The sequence below is a fragment of the Pelecanus crispus genome, chromosome 6, assembly GCF_030463565.1.
Source record: "Pelecanus crispus isolate bPelCri1 chromosome 6, bPelCri1.pri, whole genome shotgun sequence".
In the NCBI taxonomy this organism is placed as follows: Eukaryota; Metazoa; Chordata; class Aves; order Pelecaniformes; family Pelecanidae; genus Pelecanus; species Pelecanus crispus.
The window spans coordinates 72,059,680-72,075,838 of NC_134648.1; the positions used below are offsets into that span (position 1 = coordinate 72,059,680).

At 46.9% G+C, this 16,159-nt stretch overlaps 3 protein-coding genes across 5 annotated transcripts in view; 2 read left to right on the forward strand and 1 right to left on the reverse strand.

Moving 5' to 3' along the window:
- SOS2 (SOS Ras/Rho guanine nucleotide exchange factor 2) overlaps positions 1 to 6,097 on the forward strand; it is a 56,579-nt gene extending 50,482 nt beyond the window's left edge. For both annotated transcript variants that reach the window (XM_075712873.1, XM_075712874.1), the window contains 4 exons: positions 1,122 to 1,383; positions 2,320 to 2,361; positions 3,546 to 3,655; positions 4,357 to 6,097. In XM_075712873.1, coding sequence (XP_075568988.1) covers positions 1,122 to 1,383; positions 2,320 to 2,361; positions 3,546 to 3,655; positions 4,357 to 4,866 — 924 coding nt within the window. In that variant the 3' untranslated portion in view covers positions 4,867 to 6,097. The remainder of the gene's footprint in view (positions 1 to 1,121; positions 1,384 to 2,319; positions 2,362 to 3,545; positions 3,656 to 4,356) is intronic.
- The window catches only part of KLHDC2 (kelch domain containing 2), a 125,639-nt gene that overhangs the window by 27,220 nt on the left and 82,260 nt on the right, over positions 1 to 16,159 (reverse strand). The gene's annotated exons all lie outside the window — the stretch shown is intronic.
- Positions 10,614 to 14,898, forward strand: VCPKMT (valosin containing protein lysine methyltransferase). 2 transcript variants are annotated; one of them, XM_075712905.1, is made up of 6 exons: positions 10,614 to 10,825; positions 10,993 to 11,103; positions 11,323 to 11,395; positions 12,368 to 12,487; positions 14,023 to 14,127; positions 14,707 to 14,898. In XM_075712905.1, exons 1-6 carry the CDS (start codon positions 10,614 to 10,616, stop codon positions 14,719 to 14,721), a joined length of 636 nt encoding a protein of 211 aa, XP_075569020.1. In that variant the 3' UTR covers positions 14,722 to 14,898. The 2 variants fall into 2 exon arrangements, with proteins under 2 accessions (XP_075569020.1, XP_075569019.1); XM_075712904.1 differs by having other exon boundaries at positions 14,754 to 14,898.

Consider the following 16,159-nt stretch of genomic DNA (forward strand, 5'->3'; position numbering starts at 1 on the left):
TGTGTTAAGTTTTCTTTAAGTAGAAGTTAATTTCTGTTTTTCTGTTGTCTAAATGTTTTTCATTGTTGCAAAAATTGAAGTATACTACGGAATTGATAAGGTGCAACCTTCTTGCTGATCCAAATAGAGTTCAATTTAAAGGAGTAGCAATCTTGTTTTTTAAGAAAATAGCTACTGGAGCCCAGAGCTCTTTTTTAAGCAGAAAGGTTGCTCTCTAGAACGCTTGTAATTGTACTTCTGAGTAGCTGGAGACATCTCTAATTTTGGGGAGAGCTATAAATCATTTTAGCAATCTCCTGTTAGAGGAATGAGTAAGATGATATTATGAATCTGGCAAGAAAAAGACAGAAATTACTGTTGCAAAAACACTGCTTGCAGTAATTTCTTTAAAATATTTTCTAAAACTAGATAGCCATGCTGCCAGCCGCAGTCATCTGGGCATGAATTCTTTACAGTTCATGTTTTCCAAACTAGACGTTCTTATTGGAATTTCAGGAAAGTCCAGTTCTGGGTACTGTAATGTGGTGGAGTCCTGCATACCACCGTAGGAGGGGAACGTAATTCATCTTCAAAGAATCGCCTTTGATCCGTGCTGTGTTACACCTGGGTCTAATGAGGCTTGTTTCATTCACACCAGTGACGTGTGTGTACGAATTCCGTACTGACCAACCCAGAGGACGTAGACAACGTGCGTCTGAGTGTGCCCTTGATCTTGGACGTGTGTAGGGGCCTGGTGACCTTCTGTGGTAGAAGCGCAAAGCATGTCTTACGGTGCTGTTACGAGGCTCTTCTGCAGGCCTATGGGGGCACCTGAAATAACTCTCCCCCAAGGTTGTGACTTGCTCTTCCCTGTGTTTTGTCCTGACTGGCATGCATCTGAAACTTGACTCTGTTCTTCAGAGCTGTGGGGGGAAAAAGATTTGTTAAGCTGCATCCATAACTTGTCAGGAAACTCCTGCTGTATAGATAACAACAGACTGTACCTCAAGTCAATTGTAGAAAGGCTGTAAGACCGTTTAATGTGTATGCGATGAGTATTTTTTTTTTAAACTATCTTACAGAGACTTGGCAATTTTGCTATCTGAAATGTTAGCAGTACTAACCAGCTTTACTTTCTCCAGCCTAGAAAAACAACATACCCCCTGAAATCGCCCGGGATAAGGCCCAATACTGGCAGACACGGCTCCACCTCTGGCACCTTGAGAAGTCATCCACTGCCACTTGAAAAGGAACCGAGTAAGATAAGTTTCAGTAGAATCACCGAGGCAGAGCATGAATCAACGGTATCAGCACCAACTTCTCCAAACACACCGTCTACGCCGCCAGTGTCTGCTTCTTCAGAGTTCAGTGTCTTTTTAGACATCGATCTCAACAGTTCTTACGGTAAATGTGCAGTATGTTTTTAATAATTGTTGTTACTGTCCCTCAGGCTTCCAAAATGTATTGGTGTGTATGCCAGCCTTTTTAGAAAAAGACTTGCAAAATTTAGTTGTGGACTATGAATTTCTTGCGTCAGTGGTACGTGTACTGCGGTTTGGAAATCCATGCTGTAAGTAGTTAAGTAACAAGTGACCCTTCCAGTCTTTTTGCCTACTGGAGCTGAGGGAGATGTCCCCACGAGGCACGACTGCGCAGGGGCTGTGCCTGCTTTACCACGTACGACGCATCTGTAGAGAGAAAAGGTGCTGCGGACCTGGCATCCACAGCGGCGTGTGTTTCAGGAGTGGTCCCGTGGACTGAGCACACGCTAGTGATTCTGCTTTAATTTCCTTTGGAGGGAATCCAGTCTGTGTGTTTTGAGACGTGAACCGAAGTGCCAGAAGTGGGGATGGTCAGGGCGCTCGCTCCAAAACGCAACCTTGATTAAAAAAAAAACAAACACTCTTAGTTAGGATGCACTGATAACGCTCCCCAAGCTTTGCTCGTAGCTGCGAGCAGCTCCTTAGTATTGAAAGCAGTGCGTGACAGGCCTTGGCTCTGCTCTGAAGGGGCTGCAGGCTTGGCAGGTGGGTCAAGCCTGGTAGGGGGCAAAAGTGACAATTTTTGTATGGCATATGCTGAGGACATTTGGGCTGCAGTGCAGGGGAAGCGAACAACCACCTGGTAGTGTCAGAACAGAGTAGAATAATGAAGTTTAATTGCCAGCATAACTTAAAATCTCTCGTTCGGGAATGTTTTACACAGGAAAGTTTAATTCATGTTAGCAGTAGATAAACTTGGAGATGATGGTGATCCCTGAGGTCGTTCACTAGCATACGTTATGTGCTGTAGTGCTATTATTCTGTCTGGAAAGTGTTTAATCCGTTTTTCATTTAACAGGTAACAATAGCATCTTCGCTCCTGTCAGTTTGCCACAATCAAGTGAGTACCGTAACTCTACTCAATGTTTCATGTAACTCTGCTTTTTCTGGTTTCAGGAGGGGTGAATAGGAATTACAGTCTGAAATCTGGGATGAAAACGTGGGCTGCATTCATTAGCATTCTGAGAGGATTTTTTTTGTACATGTTTTCCATCAAATGTCCAGTAAAGAAGTCTGTAAAAGTCTAAAACCTGTCTGGTTTGGGTTTGTTTTGTTTTTTTCCCCAGGCTCTAGCATGATTTTGCTTCTATTTTTGAATGTCCTTGATGATTATTTTGTTTGACTAATGCTGCAAATGAAGCAACCTGATAATTTCGTATTACCACTTAGTGAAAATAATTGTTCTATTGCTGGGAAGGAAGAGGTGCTTTTTGTACCACAGCTGTGAGGGATAACCTGTATTCATCTGTGTTTTCAGCTTCTCTTTTTACTCCCTCATTACACAGGCACGTATACTTTTTCATAATATGATTAAAATTTGAAACTGGAGAGCACAGGTGCCTAATCCGTTGATACAGAGCTCTGTGCACTTCTAAGAGAAAAAGCAAAGGTGTGACAAAAGTCACAAATACAGGTTGGGGGGTTGTTTCATTTCTTAACTTTGAGGATTGCCGCCCCCCCCCCCCCCCCCCCCCCCCCCTAAAAAGGAAGGACTAGAAATGTCCTAAAATGCTGTGAGAGTTCATGGCATCTGTTCTGGTCAGTGTGTGGTTCTCCTGCTTTAGAAGTGTTGTAGACCTGTTAACAAAGCCTCTCAATTTCCGAATTTGAGCGTGTACCTATATGGCTGAGAGAGCAAACTTCCACTCCAAAGTATAATTGAGGCACGCGGGCAAACGGCAGGCGCTGCGGTAAAGAGGGGGTAAATTCTGCAATATAGAGAGGATTGCGGAGAAGGTTATTTAAGTGCTCACTAGGAGTTCACTTTCTTTATTTTTCTGTCCTTTAGCATTGCCTGTTAACTGTTGATGCATGTCTTTGATACTGGAAATAGGAGACCGCTTTGTGAGGAGTCTTTGATGAAAGAAATGAATGAGAATTTCATACAACTGAAGTTAACGGTTCATGTTGCTGTGGAGCACAAAGATCTGCTTATTTTGAGTTCCTTCTAGTTTGGCTTAATATTCTAGCATATGTTGCTCAGATATTGCGCAAGCAGTAAAATACCTGCTTTTCCCTCTCCAGAGACTTTCTTCAGCTCGTGGGGTAGCTTTCCTAAACTAAGTGATGAGCCTCAAAACCCTCCTCCACTTCCTCCACGAAAAAAGATGGATCAGGATGCTTCTAATGCTAAGGTATTTCTGTCCTGCTATTCAATAAATAACTTCGATAATAAATCAGGGAGCATCTAGCCAAGCAGGACTTTGTTAGCCTAAAATACTTTCAAATGCAGTGCTCCAGTTGCCCTTTTTAAGTTTCAGGTTCCCGGTGTCCAAACTCTGCTAGCTACTTTAGGAACATAGTGGTCATATTTGGATCAAAGTTATGGCTTTGCCAGTATCTTTTTTCTGACAGATGTCAAGAGAATTCTGCATCTGTCAGAAGCTACGCTCTTTACCTAAACATAGAATCATAGAATGATTTAGGTTGGAAAAGACCTTTAAGATCATCCAGTCCAACCATTAACTTAACACTACCAAGTCCACCACTAAACCAATTAAGGGGAGAGAAATAATTAATTTGAGGTTTCCTGGCTTGGTGGCTGGAGTATTTTTAATGAAAGTAAAAACTAGGAATCATTAAGGTTGGAAAGGACCTCTAATATCGTCCGTCCAACCATCAACCCAACACCCCCATGCCCACTAAACCACGTCCCCAAGTGCCACCTCTGCCCGTTTTTTGAACCCCTCCAGGGATGGGGACTCCCCTACCTCCCTGGGCAGCCTGGTCCAATGCTTGACCACTCTTTCAGTAGAGAAATTTTTCCTAATAGCCAATCTAAACCTCCTCTGACATCTAAATTTCTTACAACGTCTTTTTCTCTGTAATGTTGTAGGGAAGTTTGAAGTTGGATGACGATCCTCCTGCGATTCCACCTCGGCAGCCGCCGCCTCCAAAGATACAGCCCCGTGCTCCTGCTTACACTAACCCCTTTGACCAGCCGCTGCACAGTCCTCCTCCTCCACCTCCCCGGGACCCTCTTCCTGATACTCCACCCCCGGTACCGCTCCGGCCGCCCGAACACTTTATCAACTGCCCTCTAAACCTCCAGCCGCCGCCGGTGGGACGCTCGCACAGAGATCCCGACTGGTTCAGGGAGGCGAGCACAGGCCCCAGCTCTCCCGGCACTCCCCCCAGCACGCCCTCTCCCCGGGTGCTGCGCCGCTGCTGCGTGATCAGCGCGAGTCACAACAACCTGGTCCACCCGCCCGCGCCCCCGGTCCCACCCCGGCACAATTCGAGCCCTCAGTTACCAAAACTGCCACCAAAGACTTACAAAAGGGAGCTCTCCCACCCTCCTTTGCACAGACTGTCTTTGCTAGAAAATGCAGAAACTCCTCAATGACCTTAGCCATAGTAGTCATTGACACTGGAATAGTATTTGTAAAGTTCCTTTTTTTTTTTTATTTATTCAAAAAAGGCAGTGTATTCTAGTACTTTCACAAATTATGCTCTTAAAGTGCTGCTGATCAAAAAAAAAAAAAAAGTTTAAATTGGAAAAAATAAGACTACACCCTCTCTAGCCTGCGTCCGTTCGACAGCATTACCCTCAGGTGATCAGCAGCATTGCCTTGTTTCACATCCTCAGTGCCGACAGTTATGCCAGTATACAAAAATGTATCTTTTGCACTGTAAACTACACTACATGAATTTAAACTGACATCATTTAATTGCACTGAGCCAAAAAAGGTGCGTCTGTGGAATTTTTTCAAATTGGAGCACTAGTGGCCTTTTTTTTTTTTTTTTTTAATTAAAGGGGAAAAAAAAAAAGAACAATGGGATGATTACACAACATGAGGCTATACAGTGTTACTGATTTTAAACCTCTGGCCACTTGCCTTCTAACTTTGCATAAACTTGGAGGTCCGTGAGTGACAGCTACTGTTCTCGAATATTTTAATGCCATGTCTTAATTGCCATTGATTTGCTGCTGAAGACAAAGAAGTAGGTTGAAATCTAAATACCAAAATATTCAGTTGGTCTTGATTATTTTGAGAAAGGATGGACAAGGACTACCCGTCTCGGATATCGGAAAGGATCCCTAGTACTTAGCATGCATCTTGTTTCAGATGTGCCTTTTTGTTTTGGTAGGCGAAGATGTCTTAAGCTAAAGAGTTATCTACTGTTCTGGAGAACAAAGCTATATGCCGTTGTATGTACAATTGTTTATATTGTATATTTACAGATAATGCTAATAACCTGTATAAATTTAAGTGACTTGAGGCCTATAATACAGTCTGCTACTCTTGCAATCTTATACGGTCAGAAGTGTTTCCTCTGGCTTAGGAACAGTCTTGCCTTCCAAACCTAATAACTTTCTTTTTAGATCTCACTTAATCGTGAATCCATTTTGGAACTTGGTAGCATTTAAACCAGCAAACACTTAAAGCTTTATTAAACTTTTTAAACTGATAAGTGAATGGAACTTTTATTTGCCAGTTGAACTACTTGTTTGAACTGGTGTGAGAGTGAGTCTGTTTTACTGGTAGCACTGTAGCAGCATTTATAAAGTGGCCAGAAGCCACATTTTATTTACTGGTCTGTGGCCTTTTACTGTGCTTTGTATCAGAGTTCTTAACAAGATTAATAAATCACCCCAGTCTTAATTTTTAAGAGCTTGAGCAGTGCGTGTTCCTTGTAAGGACAAGGTTGGGAATTGCATTTAGTAAGTCTTTGGCAATACAAAACGCCCCAATTTTCCGTGCTGCTGTTCTCCGCTTTGGTTGTCCTACTGGCTGTGCTTGTGCCTGCCACGTGACAGCTGCCTGGGAGCTTAACCTTTCCCTCCACCTACTAACCCACCAGGTGCCTCGGCCCCTCTAAGATGGAGAAGTGGTTTCCATTTTTTGTGGCTCCTGCCCGGAGGAAGAGCGCTGGGGTGGGGTTTGCAGCAGCTCAGGCTTCCACGTCACGCTCTGGCTTTTCAGCAGCCTGCCTGTATCGCTCCCACCGTCTCGGGCATTCCCTCTGGAAAAGGAGAGGGGAGAAGCCTGGGGAAGGGGTGCTAACTTTCTTCTTCTGGGAAGATGTATCTTGCCGTCTGCCTCTTGGATGTTCTTCTACTGCCTGTCCCCCGATGCTCCTTTCCTGAGGAAGAAGAGAGGGGTAGAATCTGTCTCAGAGGTGTCACCCTGAGGACCATTCATGCAAGGAGCAGAACACACGTTATAAAGGAGAGCTGCTTCATTTTGCAAAAATAACGTTCAAGAAGTCCCAAATGTGAGATGCAGGAACTGGGAGTGCAGGAAAAGGATGATGTCTTGATTATGGTTTTTTTTTTTACCCTGCAGTAAAAACACAGCTCATACTCTTTTCTGTAAGTTTGGGAAGAACTCTTCTGTTGGCATCTGGTGGGGAAATTCTGCTCTGGGAAGTACTCCCCTAATGCTCTCTACATAGAAAAGGCAGGCTGTCAGGTTTCACTGTTCCAGTGATCTGCAGAATAAGCTGAACAAGCAAAATTTTTTAAATTCGGTTCCTTGTATTAACTCTTTTGAAGTCCTCAGCAGCAGCTGTTGCTAAAAGATGAGTAATATTTTTTCAGACTTTTACATTTTGTGTGTTGTTGAAGGGGGGGGGGGAAATCCTCTCCCAGCTTTTAAAATATATAAATGTCAGCTTTATACCTTCCTGTACAAGTGCTTAGACCAGAAGCATTTTCAATGTCCCGTATTAAAATATATCATGGCTTTGTATTTTGGTCCTGACTCAGCAAAGCCCTTACCAGATCACTTTAAGCTGAGCATCTGCTGATTAGTAATGGCTTCCATACGTATCGAAGTACTTCCCTCCATCAAGAGCTTTGTGAGGTTCTGGTTTGTGATGGACTTTGAGGAGAGTTTACACTTGCGGAAGCAGGAGCGTACATTTATTAGGGTTAACCTTGAAACGATGCGTTCTCAGAACAGCCCTTTTTAGGTGCCAGCTTACATTTTATCTTGACAGCCTACAAAAATACCGGGGCGTGGGGGGCTGTGAAACACTTCCTCCTTTTAACTCTTAAACCTGATTGTGAAAGAGTTTGGGCAGCAGTTCTAAATTCCACAGCCAGAGAAAAAGAAACGCATAACTTTTAGTGGGGCCCAGAATGGTTTCGTTGGGAAAAATAGTGATGCAGTTAAAGTTTCAAGCCTAGGTCATCGTTCTCCATGAGGTTAACATGGGCAGAGGTAGGCATTCCTGCAAGAGCCTCTCGCTGCTACCTGGGGATGTGCTGGGCAGCCAAGGTGACCGTGGCTCCTGGTAGCCAGGGACCGATGGGACAGACGAGAGCCCGCGAGTCCACGTCGCGGTTTTGCCAGTGGCAGGTCCTGTTGAGCAAGTCCCCGACCCCGCCGCCTTCCTCAGCCGCTCGCCTCTTCTCCCCCGGTGCCCCTTCAGCTGTGTGTGGTGGTGCTCCGAACTGGAAATGGAGAAAGAGCCTGTGGTTTTTTGCAGGTTGGACTTGGAGCATCACCACGCACGACTGATTAACAGCAGTGCTGGGACAGTAAAGCTCCAGGAGGAGAGGAGAGCAGGAACCACTTACGTTAGATCTCCCAATAGGGGCGATAATGTGAAAACACGAGATACTTGCTTGGCGCTAGAAGGCAGCAGCTGAACAACGTCCAGCCGCATCTCCCACGCGTGAAACATTGCTCTTACCTTTACGGGGCCAGTTCTGGAGTTAACCTGAAGTACAAAAATCACAGCATGATTCAGAAAAGGGGCCTGGCTTAGGAATAACTTACCACACAATTAACTGTCCTCCAAGCATAACAGGAGCTGGAAAATACAAGAACAAAGAACCATTCCAAGGCAGGGCGGCAGCAGCGATGCCAGCAGCGTGAAGTACGGCGGGTACAGCAAGACACGTTCCCAAAGTAACTATTTGGCCATGGAAGTGGTCGCAGGCAGTCAGATTCCCACCAATGTGGTTCGAGGGAATGCCAAGATAGCAATAAATTAACATTTCGGTTGCTTCATAATTAGAGGGATAGCTAAAAAGAGGAAAGGGAAAAAAAAAAAAAAGCTAGAGGGGAAAAACATGAAATTGCTGGGTTTTAAGTTGGCTTGTGTGGGAAAAGGCAGTTCCCTCAGAAAAGTGCAGATAAACAGATGGAATGTGAAGGCAGTTAACAGCAAAAGAAACATCTTTCTAGTTGTTTTCCACGATCCTATTTTGAGTTACTGAGTTTCAGCATTTCCCTCTGCTTTGGAGCCAGAATAATGTCTTTGGGTGCTATGACTTCGCTATAGCAGATCAAAAACAAGGGGAAAAAAAGAACCATCTTCCGTTTCCTTTTTTTTTTTTCCAGATTTACTCCAATTTTCAAAAATACACCACTGGTCTGAATATACTATTCAGAATCCCTAGCAAATGCAGTAACTCCTCCCTGGGGAAGGGAGTGAGCATTAGTAAGAAATGCTAGGAAATAAAGTAATAAAAACTTTCTTCCCCATGTCCAAGGAAAAAATTAAGAGCCTTTGCACTTAAAAATGTTGATGCACAGTCAACTCATGTTCAGCTGCTTTTTTAAAACCTTCTTGTAAGTTTAAATGTTGGGTGAGGGTCTAAAACACCCCTGACTTCTAGCAGTCCTGTGGCTTTAAGCGGGGCTACACGTCCACAGTGCTCACAGGCTGCACTGAGTAACTTGTGAGGTAGAGTTTGAATCACTGTGTGTTAACTTTCAGCCGGTTCACAGGTGGAAAATTTGCTTCACGGCTGTCTTTCCTCTGGTGGGTGTTTAATGCCGTCTTCAGGCTGATGGGCTGAATCGGGAAGGTCTGACTTACTGCCAGGCGAGCTCCTGCATCTGGCCTCCGAATGGAGGTTCCTCGCCTCTGAGGGAAGTCGGCTTTTGTGGCAAACGCGCACAAGGCTGCAGTACCCAGATGGGCGATGGCCGATGCTCCTTCCTGCAACAAACCGCTGACCGAGTCAGAGACCAAGATTGGACCTAGCTGCACCTCGACTCCTCTCTGAAAAGTTTAGAAAGCAAGGGGGGGGCTGTTCTGAACCTCGGACTCAACGGGAGGGTCCCCCTCATCCCCTGCACACACGATCTCGCTGTGAATCATTCCAACTCGGCGTAACTTAATTTCCCTTTACGCACTTCCATGTAGTAACTTTGCCACCTTCAAATCTGTAACTAAGTCGCTGTTTTGATCGATTTTGTCTAATCACTTTGGTAATCACTGATGATTGAGTGCTATTAAAATATCACAATCCAATCCTGCGATTTGCCAGAAGTAAATTCTAAACTGTTGCTAAATCAAACTGTGTAGTCACTCGACGATAAACTAACATAATCAGCAGGATTCACAAACCTGCATTTGAGACATTAATGCAGCAGCTTTAACACTAGAAACTAGTAAAAGTACATTTTTCTGTCAAGCGAGGGTAGTCCAGAATATAGAATTATAGAATAGTTTAGGTTGGAAAAGACCTTTAAGACCAACCAGTCCAACCATTAACCTAACACGGCCAACTCCACCACTAAATCAATTAAGGGGAGAGGAGCAATTTCATGTTTCCTGGCTTGGTGGCTGCATTATTTTTAATGAAAGTAAAACCAGGAATCACTAAGGTTGGAAAGGCCCTCTGAGATCATCAGCCCAACCATCAACCCAACACCCCCATGCCCACTAAACCATGTCCCAAAGTGCCACCTCTGCCCGGTTTTTGAACCCCTCCAGGGATGGGGACCCCCCCACCTCTCTGGGCAGCCTGGTCCAGTGCTTGACCACCCTTTCCGTGAAGAAGTTTCTCCTAATATCCAATCTAAACCTCCCCTGGCGCAGCTTGAGCCCATTTCCTCTTGTCCTATCGCTAACTACTTGGGAGAAGAGCCCGACCCCCCTCGCTGCCCCCTCCTGCCAGGAGCTGCAGAGACCCTATGCTTTCATATAATTGAGTCAGCTTGCAGGAGAGCTGGTCGGGAGGGCTAGGCAGCGGCTCACACGGACCAGCTTCCCCGGGCATTTGGGCTCCCTCAGGGGAGCGGCCCGAGGCGCCCCAGCGGCAGCGCGGGAGCGGCGCCCGGCCGCCATTTCCTCGCAGCGGGGCGGCGCCGGGGGGCGGGGCGGCGCCGCCTCAGTGCCGCGGCCATGGCGGGCTTCGTGCGGGAGCTGGAGCGGCGGGCCGGGCCGGCGCTGCGGCTGGAGCAGCGGGCGGCGGGCGGCGTGGGCTGCGTGGTGTGGGACGCGGCGCTGGTGCTCGCCAAGTTCCTGGAGACCGGTGCCTGCCCCCTCGCCCGCCGCCACGTCCTGGAGCTGGGTGCCGGCACCGGGGCCGTCGGCATCATGGCGGCCACGCTGGGGTGAGCGGCGCCGGGGGCTGCGGGCGGCCGGGAAGGGGCAGGCGCCTGCTCCTCCGTCTCTCATCCCGCTTTATTGCATCGCCTGCGTGAAATCGCCTGAATTCTCGCAAAACGGGTATTTTTGCGAGGGGCCGGAGGCTCGGGCCGTAACCCCGCCTGTGTTGCAGGGCAAACGTGACGGTCACCGACCTTGAGGAGCTGCAGGAGCTGCTGCTGGCGAACATAGAGCACAACAAGCACCTGGTCACAGGGTCAGTCCGAGCCAAGGTACTGAAATGGTTTGTATGATCCTTTCACGTTTCTGTTCAGCTTTAACGGGGCTCCTGCCCTTGCTTTGTTAAATTGCCAAACGTACTTGAAAACGCTGCTGTGAAAGGGAAGCTCAGTATAAGAACACAGCAGTTAACCTTATGCTCAGCCCTTTAGTAGTACGTGTTGTATTATTGCTGGAGCTTGTTTTCACCTTTTTTTTTTTTTTTTTTTTTGCTTCTTTATAGGGGTGAAGATGTAACAGAATTTCAGCCTCCCCCCGATTATATACTAATGGCTGATTGCATTTACTATGAGGAGGTAAATGAGGACTTTGCAAAACCCCTATAGAAAGCTTCCTCGGGAAGGGTGCGGGTTCAGCATGAGAATAGTTCAGATGAATATTGGCGCTTGCATCTTGGTCCCCGTGGTTTAGAGGAATACACAGAACAAGGCTGGAAAAGGCGTTTTTAACAGATTCAAGTCCATTTGAGATTCAGCCAGAGACTTTTTTTATGTTTAAAAAAAACCCCAAACTTAATATTTGTGCCTACCCTCCTCCCCCCTTGTTTTTTTTTTTCACATTGGGAATGAAGTGTGAAGCAAAACATTGCGACTTATAGTTGTGGACTGTTTAATGCATTGGTAAATGAAATTTAATAGTGCCACATCTGCACCGTTTGGGTTCTCCTCACGCTTCCCTTGGGAAGGCAAAAGGAGAAATCATGCTCCAGCTAAGTGGTTGTTGTAGTCTGCCCCATCTCCTGAGCTGGAGCTCTGTAGGATGTGCGCAGAGAGCCAACAGAAGTTGCAAGAAAAGGGAAATGACCTGAAGTACCCCGTGTCCCAGTGCTCTTTCAGTGGTCTTACCAGCCCCTTGCACTGGCGCCCTGCACGTTGGTCCTGTTCCCATACACGTAGTGGTCTGGATCTGAGCCGTGTCCCGAGAATGGTTGAGAAAACCCTCGCTTTTGAAACATGTCAAGAAATAGTCATTGTTGTGTGCCTCAAGGAAATGCCCGCTCAGCAGTGTGGGATGGTTTTGGCTTTGATGCTAGTTCAGTTTTCTTGGTCAGTCTGTGAAACCCTTCTCCGATGCAGTCTCCCTTTCTCCTCTGCTTTCCAGCTTGCCCCCATGTTCTTTTTGTCCCAGTTAAAGTACTAAAAATAACTCCCTGAAAAGCAAAACTGGAAAGTCCTCCCTTGGGTGAAGACTTTCTCTAGTTAGAGGGTATCGTACCAGTAAAATGAACTTGAAATCTAAGTGGGAAATACTTAACCTCTTTTGGGCAGTCATTAGAACCGTTGCTGAAGACACTGAAAGACCTTACTGGCCCCGATACGTGCGTCTTGTGCTGTTACGAACAGAGGACTATGGGAAAGAATCCTGAAATTGAGAGAAAATACTTTGAGGTAAGTGTTTTTAACGTGTGCTTTTTGAACACTAGGAAAATTGCTTGGTTACAGGAGGGCTTTGTATTGGAACAGCTGGACATCAATGGCAGTTGCTACACATACCAATTCAGGTTGACTGCGCAAAGTAGAGTTTGTAGCAGGAGAAGCACATCTGTCTTTAGATGGGGCAGCGAATTTGGATGGTGACTCTTGAAGTTGTCGTCCAACTCGCCAGTAGAGACTTCCTGGATACTTACTGAGCTTTCCTTCCCTCAAAAGGTCAGACTAACCTTTCTTGCCTTACTCATCTTAACTCTATTGATGCTTTTGATCCAGGCAGCCAGACTTACATAGGTTGTTAAAAGCCTCTCGAGCTTGTGATACCTTCTACATTTGCAAAAGGGCCGCCACCATACGTGAGGCAGTATCTGTCAAAATCAAACCAGTCATTTTTGTAGGAGGAAGTGAATTAGCAGTCGGTTGCTGCCTTCTTTCTGCAGCGGTGGTCTTGATGTTATCAGAGGTTATTTGGGAGGATTAAAAATCAGTCTGGTGAACATTTACGCTGTTTTAGCGTGTTCCATGGAAAGCAGAAGGAAAATACAGGTAAAGTTTTCCAGAGTAGCTCAGGAACTCGAGACTCTCTGCTAAGTGATATAGCTGCTTGTGCAAAAATTTCCCCTCTCTACTGACAGAGCATTAATTGGTGATATAATTAAATAGTCCAGCTGTATCTTCTGTAAAGAAAAGGAACACAGGTAACAGCTGAATCCCTCCCAGGGCTGTGGGGGTGATGAGCAGTGCAGGATTTAACTGCACCTGTGAAGTCTGCTGAAAAGCAGCCCTTGTGCAGGAGTACTGGATTATACATAATAATACTACTACAAAAAAGGGGAAGGGCAAGAATTCCAGGACGATTTGTACGTGTTAATAAAAGCACCTCTTTGATAATTAGCCATGCCTCAAACTCCTGTGGGGACCTGACTGTGAGGAGGGTTGCTGTAATTGAGGTCAGCTCTGACGAGGTGCCGCTCCCACAATAAATACAATAGGTGTAGGTGTTTCTGGATGATTTCTGCTTTCTTGTAATTTATTTCCTTCCTCAGCTTGCCAGGGTTCAGCCAAGTTAATCTTCTGAGCACATTGCAGAGTTGACGCTGGGGGGGTTTTAGCCTTTCCTCCCCCCCCCCCCAACCCCTCCATTTGGAAGGTTGGCAGACAGAGGGAGGTGCTGTGGTTTGGCTTAGCACTTTGGAGATTGGAGGAAGCAACATGTTTTATCGCAAGCTTTTAGATTTTTTTTTTTTAAATGTTACAAGGTGTCTGTAGCTTTGAACTGGCACGGGAGTAGTTAAAAACGAGGGTAAATGTGCTGCATGGGGGGGAAAACCAGCATGTTTTAGAGGCCTTCAGTGGAGCAGTCTGAGCGCGGTGATTCCAGCTGCTTCTTGCCCTCGCGTGGGTACCTTGTGGGACCTTTCTAACCGGACCTGCTTAGTCCAAAAGGGCAGTCGGTGTCACTTGAACCGTTTTGTGTGTTCTCTGATAACCAGCTGCTTCAGATGGACTTTGAGCTGGAAAAAATTCCGCTGGATAAGCACGATGAGGAGTATCGCAGCGAAGACATTCATATCGTGAACATCCACAGGAAACAAACGGTAGGTTAATTTAACTGGCGCGGCGAACCCTGCCAGGAATTCACAGAGCTGCTGTTTACTTGGCGTAGCGCGAGCGTTCCAGGGGCGCAGCACTAAACTGACTGTGAAATACCATTAGGGACCCTGTGAAGCTGCAGAGCAGAACCGTGCTCACACAAAGGAGCTCCTTTGTTCCGAAACCCAGCGCTCTGCCAGGTGCCAGCCTTTGTCTTCAGCAGGGCCATCCCTGAGCTGCGCGCTGACTTTCTCTTCTGCTTCCGCGCTGTAGTGCAGTGGGATCTCAAAACTGGAGTTTTGAGGCACCAAAGGAATAAGAAATAATATGCCCGCTGCTTCTTTTAGTACTGTGTGCTCTGCTGTACAGCCCTCTCCCCAAACCCAGTCTCTAGAAGTGGTACTTAGCACCTGTCAGCATCGGCTAGATCATTTTTTGGTTAATTGGTGGAGCAGACAGTTATGCATGAAGAAAATATTTTGCATGTCGTGCTGACACAACATGTGGGTCCGGTGCTTAAACAAAAACAGGCCGCTTAAAAAGCTGTACTTTTTTTTTTTTTTTTTTTTAAAATCTCTTCACAGAATTTTCCATCGTGAGATCTTTGACCACAGTATCTGTCCTCTGGCAGCTGGCAGAGCTCTGGAGAAGAGGGAGAGGGGTGTAGAATAGCACCGCAAAGGGCCTGTCTCCAGTGTGGTTTGTGACTCATCTCCAGAACGGCTTCTTGGTGGTGGACTTGGCACGAGGCGCCAGAAGCAGCGGGCTCGTTAGGCTGGATCGCGCCTTCCAAGAGGACAGTTGCAAGCTGTTGATGTCTGCAGGCCGAGGAAGGCAGAAAACGGAGCCAGAGCTTCACCCGGAGCAGCGCTGGGTGCGTGTTCTGGTTACCTCTGCTGCGCAGCCGCTCGCTCGAGCAGCGGGCGCCTTGCCGAGTGCTCACAGAGCGGGTCCGAGGATGCCGCGCCGAAGGCTCTGTGAGGTGAAAACTCTGCGGGTGGGCTCGATCACGCAGCCCCACGTAGCCTGTCAATAAAACTCTGCACTTGAGATGGGTCTCGGATGATGGGGTTGGTTTGGTTTCTTTTTTTTTTCAGCTGTGGTTTCTGTGTCACTCCTGTGTTGCAGAGGTCTGGGGAGTCTCATTCCGGGAGCAGGGCGTCCCGGTGGTAGGTGCTGTACAGATACAGCACGCAGACGGTCCCTGCGCCTGCCCGAAATTATTCTTCCTTTTAATTCCACCTGCGCTTTTCTGGTATAAGGATCCGCAGCGTTAAAAGTTTGACACCTTCAGACGATTCTGATGAGCGGGTTCGCTGCTGCCGTTGGTATTCCTCACCGGGCTGCCTCTTACTGTTGCGCAGCGACGGCTTTGAGATTCAATTTCAAAGGAAATCTCGCTTCCGCTCTGTAGTGGAAGCGGCCGTGGCCGCCTGCGTCATCCCGCAGCCCTGAGTGCGTGCTTTGAACGTAGGTCTGCTGCAACAGGGGTGCTGCTCGACGCGAATTGTAACAGCCTGTTCCCTGAGTCTCTCTCCATTCATGCTGCGCACAGCGTGAGTGGTCCCTGCTTCAGAAACCTGAATATTTAAGCTAAATCTGCCGAGTTCTCTCAAAACCTCAGCTGTTGGTTTTGGAAGGAGCCCTGTTCCCAGGCACCCCGGTGCTTTCTGGACCTGCCCTGAGCTCGGGCTCCCTTTATCTCCAGTAAGAGCGTTCCTTGCAAACTTCACGCTTCATAAAGCGCTGCCCTGGCTTGCAGAGCACAACAGCGATGATTAGCGAATGCACGGCAAAGCGAGAATGTAATTTGTGGTAACCGCATGCATTAATTGTTAACTTGTTATGAAAAGAGCTTAATTAACCCGTGGCCTGCAGGAAGATATTTACTGGTGTGTTTGCGCCAGCGTGACTTCCCTGATGGCAACTTTTGTTCGGAGGTGCGCTGTAAGGATGGCGCGAGAGCTGTGCCCTTTTCGGGTAGCATCTCCCTGCAGACGCAGCCTCTTTGCCGACCGCAGACCCCCGGGAAGCGGG

Coding starts and splice junctions, on each gene's coding strand:
- VCPKMT (XM_075712904.1), top strand. CDS start 10,614: ATGGCGGGCTTCGTGCGGGAGCTGGAGCGGCGGGCCGGGCCGGCGCTG. Junction 11,104..11,322: donor CGAGCCAAGGTACTGAAATG/GTTTGTATGATC, acceptor GCTTCTTTATAG/GGGTGAAGATGTAACAGAAT. Junction 14,128..14,753: donor ACATCCACAGGAAACAAACG/GTAGGTTAATTT, acceptor GTCCTCTGGCAG/CTGGCAGAGCTCTGGAGAAG.